This window comes from Camarhynchus parvulus, unplaced genomic scaffold (assembly GCF_901933205.1).
Source record: "Camarhynchus parvulus unplaced genomic scaffold, STF_HiC, whole genome shotgun sequence".
Taxonomy (NCBI): domain Eukaryota; kingdom Metazoa; phylum Chordata; class Aves; order Passeriformes; family Thraupidae; genus Camarhynchus; species Camarhynchus parvulus.
The window spans coordinates 2,298-13,620 of record NW_022148498.1 but is presented as its reverse complement, the minus strand read 5'-3'; the positions used below and the strand labels follow the sequence as shown (position 1 = coordinate 13,620).

Genomic DNA, 11,323 nt, shown 5'->3' with positions numbered 1-11,323 from the left:
AATCACCCCAAAATCAGCCAAAATCACCCAAATCACCCCAAAATCACCTGAAATCTCCTGAAAACACCTCAAAATCAGCCATCAACTGAAATTACCCCAAAATCAACAGGAATCAGCCAAAATCACCCCAAACTCATCCCAAATCACCCCAAAATCACCCCAAATCACCCAAATCACCCCAAATCACCCCAAATCACCCCAAATCACCCCAAATCACCCCAAAATCACCCAAACTCATCCCAAATCACCCCAAAATCTCCCCAAATCACCCAAATCACCCCAAACTCATCCCAAATCACCCCAAATCACCCAAATCACCCCAAATCACCCCGAATCACTCGAAACTCAACCCAAATAACCCCAAAATCACCCAAACTCATCCCAAATCACCCCAAAATCACCCCAAATCACCCAAATCACCCCAAACTCATCCCAAATCACCCCAAATCACCCCAAATCACCCCAAATCACCCCAAATCACCCCAAAATCACCCAAACTCATCCCAAATCACCCCAGATCACCCCCAAATCACCGCAAAATCTCCCCAAATCACCCCAAACTCGCCCCAAATCACCCCAAAATCACCCAGACTCATCCCAAATCACTCCAAACTCATCCCAAATCACCCCAAATCACCCCAAACTCATCCAAAATCTCCCCAAATCACCCCATAATCATCCCAAATCACCCCAAACTCATTCCAGATCACCCCAAACTCATTCCAGATCACCCCAAAATCACCCCAAAATCTCCCCAAATCACCCCAAATCACCCCAAACTCATCCAAAATCACCCCAAATCACCCCAAAATCACCCAGACTCATCCCAAATCACCGCAGATCACCCCCAAATCACTGCAAAATCTCCCCAAATCACCCCAAACTCACCCCAAATCACCCCAAAATCACCCAGACTCATCCCAAATCACTCCAAACTCATCCCAAATCACCCCAAATCACCCCAAACTCATCCAAAATCTCCCCAAATCACCCCATAATCATCCCAAATCAACCCAAACTCATCCCAGATCACCCCAAAATCACCCCAAAATCACCCCAAATCACCCCAAAATCACCCAGACTCATCCCAAACCACCCCAAATCTCCCCAAATCTCCCCAAAATCACCCAGAGTCACCCCAAACCACCCAAAATCTCCCCAAATCACCCCAAACTCATCCAAAATCACCCCGAATCACTCCAAAATAGCCCCAAATCACCCCAAAATCACCCAGACTCATCCCAAATCACCCCAAATCACCCCCAAATCACCGCAAAATCTCCCCAAATCACCCCAAATCACCCCAAACTCATCCCAAACTCACCCAGACTCATCCCAAATCACCCCAAATCACCCTAAACTCACCCTAAATCACCCCAAATCACCCCAAATCACCCCAAATCATCCCAAATCACCCCAAATCACCCCGAATCATCCCAAACTCATCCCAAATCACCCCAAAATCTCCCCAAATCACGGAAAATCTCCCCAAATCACCCCAAATCACCCCCGAATCACTCCAAAATCTCCCCAAATCACCCCAAATCATCCCAAATCACCCCAAAATCACCCAGACTCATCCCAAACCACCCCAAAATCTCCCCAAATCACCCCAAACTCATCCCAAATCACCCCGAATAACCCCAAATCACCCCAAATCACCCCGAATCACTCGAAACTCAACCCAAATAACCCAAAACTCAACCCAAATAACCCAAAACTCATCCCAAATCACCCCAAAATCACCCAATCTCATCCCAAATCACCCCAAATCACCCCAAATCACCGCAAAATCTCCCCAAATCACCCCAAATCCCCCCAAATCACCCAAACTCATCCCAAATCACCCTAAACTCACCCAAACTCATCCCAAATCACTCCAAACTCATCCCAAAATCTCCCCAAATCACCCCAAAATCACCCCAAACTCATCCAAAATCTCCCCGAATCACCCCAAACTCATCCCAGATCACCCCAAAATCACCCCAAAATCTCCCCAAATCATCCTAAATCACCGCAGATCACCCCCAAATCACTGCAAAATCTCCCCAAATCACCCCAAACTCGCCCCAAATCACCCCAAAATCACCCAGACTCATCCCAAACCACCCCAAATCTCCCCAAATCTCCCCAAAATCACCCAGAGTCACCCCAAACCACCCAAAATCTCCCCAAACCACCCAAAATCTCCCCAAATCATCCCCAAATCTCCCCAGGCGAGTTCGGCTCCGTGGTGGAGGGGACGCTGCACCAGGACTCAAAAATGCGCTGCGGGCGTGCTGCGCGTGGAAGACCATGAAACGTGAGCCCCAAAAACCCCCAAAACCACCCCAAAACCACCCCCAAAATCCCCCCAAAATCACCCCGAATTTCCCCAAAAATGCCGGAATTCACCCCAAAGTGGCCATCTGCTCACGGGGGGAGCTGGAGGATTTCCTGAGCGAGGCCGTGTGCATGAAGGAGTTCGACCACCCCAACGTCATGAAGCTCATCGGTGAGGAAGCCCCAAAACGCCCCAAAATTGCCCCAAAATTACCCCAAAACCACCCAAAGATACCCCCTAAAATTACCCCAAAACCACCCAAAGATACCCCCCAAAATTGCCCTAAAACCACCCAAAGATACCTCCCAAAATTACCCCAAAACCACCCAAAGATACCTCCCAAAATTGCCCTAAAACCACCCAAAGATACCCCCCAAAATTACCTCAAAAATGTCCCCAAATCACCCCAAAATTACCCCCAAATTACCCCGAAGATGCACCAAAATCACTCCCAAAACCACCCCCCAAATTACCCCCAAATCCCCCCAAATTTCCCCAAAATCCATTCTGAAACCCCTCAAAAACTCCTGGGACCCAAAACACCAAAAAATCTCCCCAAAAGGAGCTCGACCACCCCAATGTCACGAAGCTGATCTGTGAGAAACCCCCCAAAAATACCCGAAACCCCCAAAATTACCCCCCAAAATTGCCCCCCAAAATACCCCCAAATTACTCAAAGTTAGGCCAAAATCACCTCCCAAATTTACCCCAAAATCACCCCAAAAATGCCCCAAAATTCTCTTTGGGGTCCCCCAATTTTGGGGGGGTTCAGGGGGATCTGAGCCCCAAATTTTGGGGGATCTGTGTCCCAATTTTTGGGGGGTTCTGAGCCCAAATTTTGGGAGTCTGAACCACAACTTTGGGCCATCTGCATCCCAATTTTGGGACGTTCTGAGCTCAAATTTTGGGGCATCTGCGTCCCAATTTTTGGGGGTCCCACACCCCAAATTTGGGGGATGTGTCCCAATTTTTTGGAGGTTCTGAGCCCAAATTTTGGGGGTCTGCACCCCAATTTTTTCCCCAGTTTGGAGGGGCTCAGGGTGGGTTCTGAGCCCCAATTTGTGTCGCAGAAATTGGGGATTTGGGGGAATCTCTGCCCAATTTTGGGGGTGCTAAACCCCGAATTTGGGGGATCTGTGTTCCAATTTTTGGGGCGCTCTGAACCCCGATTTTGGGATCTGCCCCCCAATATTGGAGGATCTGTGTCCCAATTTTTGATGGGTTCAAAGCCCAGTTTTGGGGGATCTGCACCCCAAACTTTGGGCGATTTGTGTCCCAATTTTTGGGGTGCACTGAGCCCAATTTTGGGGGACCTGTGTCCCAATTTTTGGGGTGCACTGAGCTCAAATTGTGGGGGATCTGTGCCCCAATTTTTGGCGATTTGTGTCCCAATTTTTGGGGGGCTCAGAGCTTAAATGTTGGGGGATCCATGCCCAAATTTTGGGGGTCCCTCACCCCAAATTTGGGGGCTCTGTGTCCCATTTTGAGGGGGGCTTCGGAACCCCAAGTTTTGGGATTCTGAGCCCAAAGTTTGGGGAGCTCTGAGCCCCAATTTAGGGGGTCTGCACCCCAATTTTGGGGGATCTGTGTCCCAATTTTTGGGGGGTCCTAAGCCAAATTTTGGGGGGTTCTGAGCCAAATTTTTGGGGTGCTCTGAGCTCCAATTTTGGGGGTCAGCACCTCAATTTTGGGGCAGCTGTATCCCATTTTTGGGGTGTCCTGAACCAAATTTTGGCTGCGTGCATGTCCAGATTCGGGAGGGTTATGGGGGGTTCCTCACCCCAATTTTGGGGGGTCTGGGGAGGTTCATCCTGCCCCCCCCCAATTTTCCCCCCAATTTTTGGGGAGATTTGGGAGGGGTTCTGCACCCCAATTTTGGGGGAATTGGGTCCCAATTTTTGGGGTGCTCGGAGCCCAAATTTAGGGGTCAGCACCCCAATTTTGGGGATCTCTGTCCCATATGGGGGGGGAGGAACTGAACCCAAATTTTGGGGGATCTCTGTGCAAATTTGGGGGGGTTCAGAGCTCAAATTTTGGGGTGCTCTGAGCCCCAATTTAGGGGGTCCGCACCCCAATTTTGGGGCATCTGTGTCCCAATTTGGGGGATATCTTTGCCCCAATTTTGGGCGGTTCTGAACCCAAATTTTGGGGGATCTCTGTCCAAATTTGGGGGGGTTCTGAGCTCAAATTTTGGGGTGCTCTGAGCTCAAATTTTGGGGTGCGTCCCCCCAATTTTGGGGGCGTCTTTGCCCCAGTTTTGGGGGGTTCTGCGTCCTAACCCTGGGGGTCAGCGCCTCAATTTCGGGGGACCTGTGCCCCAATTTTTGGGATGCTCCAAGCCCGAATTTTGGCTGGGTGCGTTTCCGAACTCGGGGGGTTCGGGGGTTTCAGGGGGGTCCCGCACCCCAAATTTGGGGGCTCGGGGCTCTGAGGCTGCCCCGCCCCCCCAGGTGTGTGCCTGCAGCCCTGGGGGGGCGGCTCGGAGGGGCCGCCCCCCGCCCCCATCGTCCTGCTGCCCTTCATGGCCCACGGGGACCTGCACAGCTTCCTGCTCTGCGCCCGCCTCGGGGACCCCCCCACGGTGAGAAACCCCCCCCAAAAATGCCCCAAAATCCCATAAAATAACCCCAAAAAATCCCCGGAAAAATCGCAGTTAAATAGCCCCATAAAATCCCCATCAAAATCCCATTAAAAACCCCAAATTTGGGGCCCTGAGGAGCTTCCTGCTCTGCGCCCGCCTCGGGGACCCCCCCACGGTGAGAAACCCCCAAAAATGCCCCAAAATCCCAAATATCCCCCCAAAAAAATCCCCAAAAAATCGCAGTTAAATAGCCCCAAAAATCCCCATCAAAATCAAAAAAAAATTGCCAAAATCCCATAAAAATCCTACAAAAAACCCCATAATAATCCTATTAAAATCCCCATAAAAATCTAAAAATAAAAATCCCCATCAAAATCAAAAAAAATGCCCATAAAAAAATCCAAAAAAAACCCCATTTAAAATCCCATAAAAATCCAAAATAATCCCCATAAAAAAAAATCTAAAAAAATAATCCCCATAAAAATCCCAAAAAACCACCCCAAAATTGCAGATAAATAACCCCAAAAATCCCATAAAATCCCCATCAAAATCCCATTAAAAACCCCAAATTTGGGGCCCTGTGGAGCTTCCTGCTCTGCGCCCGCCTCGGGGACACCCCCACGGTGAGAAACCCCCAAAAATGCCCCAAAATCCCAAATATCCCCCCAAAAAAATCCCCAAAAAATCGCAGTTAAATAGCCCCAAAAATCCCCATCAAAATCAAAAAAAAATTGCCAAAATCCCATAAAAATCCTACAAAAAACCCCATAATAATCCTATTAAAATCCCCATAAAAATCTAAAATAATCCCCATAAAAATCCCATTTAAATCCCCATAAAAATCTAAAATAATCCCCATAAAAATCCCAAAAAACCACCCCAAAATTGCAGATAAATAACCCCAAAAATCCCATAAAATCCCCATCAAAATCCCATTAAAAACCCCAAATTTGGGGCCCTGAGGAGCTTCCTGCTCTGCGCCTGCCTCGGGGAACCCCCCACGGTGAGAAACTGCGCCCCAAAAATGCCCCAAAATCCCAAATATCCCCCAAAAAATCCCCAAAAAATCGCAGTTAAATAGCCCCAAAAATCCCCATCAAAATAAAAAAAAAATTGCCAAAATCCCATAAAAATCCTACAAAAAACCCCATAAAAATCCCATTAAAATCCCCATAAAAATCTAAAATAATCCCCATAAAAATCCCATTAAAATCCCCATAAAAATCCAAAATAATCCCCATAAAAATCCCAAAACCCACCCCAAAATTGCAGATAAATAACCCCAAAAATCCCATAAAATCCCCATCAAAATCTCCAAAATCCTCCCCAAAAATCCCCCAAAAATTGCAGATCAATAACCCCAAAAATCCCATAAAACCCCATCAAAATCCCATTAAAAACCCCAAATTTGGGGCCCTGAGGAGCTTCCTGCTCTGCGCCCGCCTCGGGGACCCCCCCACGGTGAGAAACTGCGCCCCAAAAATGCCCCAAAATCCCAAATATCCCCCCAAAAAAATCCCCAAAAAATCGCAGTTAAATAACCCCAAAAATCCCCATCAAAATCCAAAAAATTTTGCCAAAACCCCATCAAAATCCTACAAAAACCCCATCCAAATCCTATTAAAATCCCCATAAAAATCTAAAATAATGCCCATAAAAATCCCATTAAAATCCCCATAAAAATCCAAAATAATCCCCATAAAAATCCCAAAAATCCCCCAAAAATTCCAGATAAATAACCCCAAAAATCCCATAAAATCCCCATCAAAATCTCCAAAATCCCCCCAAAAATCCCCCAAAAATTGCAGATAAACAACCCCAAAAATCCCATAAAACCCCATCAAAATCCCATTAAAAACCCCAAATTTGGGACCCTGTGGAGCTTCCTGCTCTGTGAGAAACGCCAAAATCCCATCAAAGTACCCCAAAAAATCCCCTAAAAATCGTGTTTATATAACCCCAAAAATTCCTTAAAAATCTCCCCAAAAAATCCTCAAAAATCCCCAAAAAATCCCAAAACATCCCCCAAAAAATCCTCCAAAATCCCCCTAAAAATCCTCCAAAAATCCCAAAAAACCCCAAAAAGATCCCAAATTTTTTTTTAAGAATCTCAAAAAAATTCCCCCCCAAAAATTAAAATAATCCCAAAAAATCTCTCAATTTTTTTTCAGGATTTTTGGGACTTTTTGGGGATTTTTCGGGATTTTTAGGATTTTTTAGGATTTTTTGGGAATTTTGGGGGTTTTTTTGATTATTTGGGATTTTTGGGGGAGATTTTGGGGGAATTTTAAAAATTATTTTTCAGGGTATTTTTTTGTATTTTTGGGGGTTTTGGTGATTTTTGGGGGAATTTTTTGGGATTTTTTTAAGATTTTTTGGGGGAATTTTGGGGATTTTTTGATTATTTGGGAATTTTGGGGGAGATTTTGGGGGATTTTTGGGATTTTTTAAAGGATTTTTTGGGGGAATTTTGGGGGTTGGGGGATTTTTTAATTATTTTTCAGGGTTTTTTTTTTGTATTTTTGGGGGTTTTGCTGATTTTTGGGGACTTTTGGGGGGATTTTTTGGGATTTTTTGGGGGATTTTGGGGGTTTTTTTGGATTATTTGGGATTTTTGTGGGAGATTTTTGGGGGGAATTTTTGGGTTTTTTTAAAGGACTTTTTGGGGGAATTTGGGGATTTTTTGGATTATTTGGGATTTTTGGGGAGATTTTTTGGGAGGATTTTTTGGAATTTTTTAAAGGATTTTTTGGGGGAATTTTGGGGATTTTTTTTTGATTATTTGGGAATTTTTGGGGAGATTTTTGGGGAGATTTTTGGGATTTTTTAAAGGATTTTTTGGGGGAATTTTGGGGGGGTTGGGGGGATTTTTTTATTATTTTTCAGGGTATTTTTTTGTATTTTTGGGGGGTTTTGGTGATTTTTGGGGACTTTGGGGGGGATTTTTTGGGATTTTTTGGGAATTTTTGGGTTTTTTTTGGATTATTTGGGATTTTTGTGGGAGATTTTTTGGGGGGAATTTTTGGTTTTTTTAAAGGATTTTTTGGGGGAATTTTGGTGATTTTTTTTGATTATTTGGGATTTTTGGGGGAGGATTTTTTGGGGAGATTTTTTTATTATTTTTCAGGGTATTTTTTGTATTTTTGGGGGGGTTTGTGATTTTTTGGGGGACTTTTTGGGGGATTTTTTGGGATTTTTTGGGGGATTTTTTTGTTTGTTTGTTTTTTAAAATTTTGGGGAATTTTGGGGCATTTTTGGGGAGGATTTTTTGGGGTTTTTTAAAAACTTTTTCGGGATTTTTTGGGGTATTTCTTTAGGGATTTTTCTGGGATTTTTTTAAGGGATTTGGGGACCGTCCCCTTTGTGTCCCCAATGTCCCCGAGTGTCCCCTGAGTGTCCCCTGAGTGTCCCCATTGTCCCCTCACACCCTGCTGGGTTTTGGGGCATTTCTGGGGCAATTCTTTGGGATTTTTGGGGGGATTTTGGGTGAATTTGGGGGGAATTTTGGGGAATTTTTCTTTTATTTTGTGGGGATTTTCGGGGGCATTTCTGGGGGGGTTTGGGGGGGGGATTTTTGGGGGGATTTGGTTTTTTGTTTTTTTTAAATTTTTGGGAAATTTGGGGCACTTTTGGGCATTTTTAGGGGGATTTTTTTGGGGGATTTTTTGGGATTTTTTCTGGGATTTTTTTAGGGGATTTGGGGACCGTCCCCTGCGTGTCCCCCGAGTGTCCCCCGAGTGTCCCCCGAGTGTCCCCCGAGTGTCCCCGAAAGTGGGATTTTTGCGTGTCCCCTGTGTGTCCCCAGGCGCTGTCCCCTCGCACCCTGCTGGGCTTTTGGGGCATTTGGGGCGGATTTGGGGTGGAATTTTTGGGATTTTTTGGGGGATTTTTGGGGGGATTTTTTCTGGGATTTTTTTAGGGGATTTGGGGACCGTCCCATGAGGGACATTGAGTGGACTTTGGGGACATCCCTGTGTCATCAATGGGGCTGTCCCTCGCATTGGGGCTGGGGTTCATGGCTGACATCGCGGCCGGGATGAGCTACCTGAGCCAGAGGAACTTCGTGCACCGAGACCTGGCGGCGCGGAACTGCATGTGGGGACATCAGTGGGGACATCGGGGACATCAGTGGGGACATTGGGGACATCAGTGGGGACATTGGGGACATTGGGGACATCAATGGGGACATTGGGGACATTGGGGTGGCACTGTGACACTGGGGACATCATTGGGGACATTGGGGACATTGGGGACATTGAACTTCGTGTGCAGAGACCTGGCAGCACGGAACTGCATGTGGGGACAGTGGGGACATCACTGGGGACATTGGGGACAGTGGGGACACTGGGGACACTGGGGACATTGGGGACATTGGGGACATTGGGGGACATTGGGGACATTGGGGACATCGGGGACATGGGGGTGGCACTGTGACACTGGGGACATCACTGGGGACATTGGGGACAGTGGGGACATCATCACGGATTGGGGACATCAATGGGGACAGTGGGGACATCAATGGGGACATTGGGGACAGTGGGGACATCATCAGGGATTGGGGACATCAATGGGGACAGTGGGGACATCAATGGGGACATTGGGGACATCATCAGGGATTGGGGACATTATGGGGATTGGGGGCATTGAGGGGACATTGGGGACACTGAGGGGACATTGGGGACAGTTGGGACATTTGTGGCATTTGGGGACATTGGGGACATGGGGGAAGGATGCGGATTTGGGGATTTTGGGGATTGTTGGGATTTGGGGAAATTTGGGATTCGGGGATTTTGGGGGGTTGGGGGGATTTGGGGAAATTTGGAGTTTTTGGGGTTTGGGATTTTTGGGATTTGGGATTTTTGGGGATTTAGGATCCGGACTGACCCCATGTCCATGTCCGCAGGCTGGGACGAGCTGGCTCAGCGTCTTGGCGTGGGCGATTTCGGGGATTTATTTTTTTTTTGGGGATTTGGGGTTTTTGGGATTTGGGATTTGGGGTTTTGGGCATTGGGGATTTGGGGTTTTGGGCATTGGGGATTTGGGATTTTGGGGATTTGGGATTTTTGAGAATTTGGGATTAGGGGTTTGGGATTTTTGGGTGTTTGGGCATTTGGGATTTGGGGATTATTGCAATATCGGGATTTGGGGATTTTGGGGGGATTTGGGGTTTTGGATTTGGAGTTTTTGGGGTTTGGGATTTGGGATTTTTGGGGATTTAGGATCCGGACTGACCCTGCCCGTGTCCGCAGGCTGGACGAGCGGCTCCGCGTGCGCGTGGGATTTGGGGATTATTCCAGTATTGGGATTTTGGGGTTTTGGGGATTTGGGAGTTTGGGATTTTTGGAATTTGGGATTGTTGGGGATTTAGGACCAGGACTGACCCTGCCCGGTGTCCCCAGGCTGGGGTTTTGGGCATTGCGGTTTTTGGGATTTTGGGTGTGTGGGATTAGGGATTTGGGGATTATTCCAGTATTGGGATTTCAGGGTTTGGGGATTTTGGGGGTTTTGGGGTTTTTGGGGATTTGGGATTTTTGGGGTTTGGGATTTGGGATTTTTGGGGATTTAGGATCAGGACTGACCCCATCCCGGTGTCCCCAGGCTGGACGAGCGGCTCCATGTGCGCGTGGCCGATTTCGGGATTATTCCAGTATTGGGATTTTGGGGTTTTGGGGATTTGGGATTTTGGGATTTTTGGGATTTGGGATTTTTGGGGATTTAGGATCAGGACTGACCCTGCCCCGTGTCCCAGGCTGGACGAGCGGCTCCGCGTGCGCGTGGCCGATTTGGGGATTATTCCAGTATTGGGATTTCAGGGTTTTTGGGATTTTGGGGGTTTTTGGGATTTTTGGAATTTGGGATTTTTGGGGATTTAGGATCAGGACTGACCCTGCCCCGTGTCCCCAGGCTGGACGAGCGGCTCCGCGTGCGCGTGGCCGATTTCGGCCTCTCCAAGCAGGTCGGCCGCTCCCTCTATTTTACCGGCAGGGCCGCGGCGCCCCCATGCCCGTCAAGTGGGTGGCCCTGGAGAGCCTGGCCGAGCGCGTCTACACCACCAAGAGCGACGTGGTGAGACCCTAAAACACCAAAAATCACCCCAAAAATGCACTCGGGGAGATCTAAAACCCTAAAAACCAAAAAACCCCAGAAAAATCCCATTAAAATTCCATTAAAATCCCATAAAAATCCCCCCAATTCCACCTAAAGCTTGAAAAAAAATGCCATTAAAAACCCATAAAAATCCCCCAAAAAGCCGATTAAAAACCCCCATAAAATCCCATAAAAACCCGATTAAAAATCCCATAAAAACCCGATTAAAAATCCCATAAAATACCCATAAAATCCCCATAAAAACCTCATTAAAAATCCCATTCAAAACCCCCATAAAATCCCATTAAAAACCCGATTAAAAATCCCATTAA

General features: G+C 47.0%; 1 protein-coding gene across 1 annotated transcript; it reads left to right on the top strand.

Annotated features, from left to right (window-relative positions):
• Window positions 1-2,277: 2,277 nt before the first annotated feature.
• On the top strand, window positions 2,278-10,970 carry LOC115916838 (tyrosine-protein kinase receptor UFO-like; the record flags this gene model as incomplete). The annotated part of the gene is given in 7 exon segments (XM_030970575.1): window positions 2,278-2,302; window positions 2,402-2,494; window positions 4,774-4,904; window positions 8,710-8,729; window positions 8,910-8,999; window positions 10,809-10,878; window positions 10,881-10,970. Coding segments are annotated over 7 exon segments (501 nt in total), but the record flags the coding sequence as incomplete, so codon positions are not given.
• Between the last annotated feature and the right edge of the window lie 353 nt (window positions 10,971-11,323).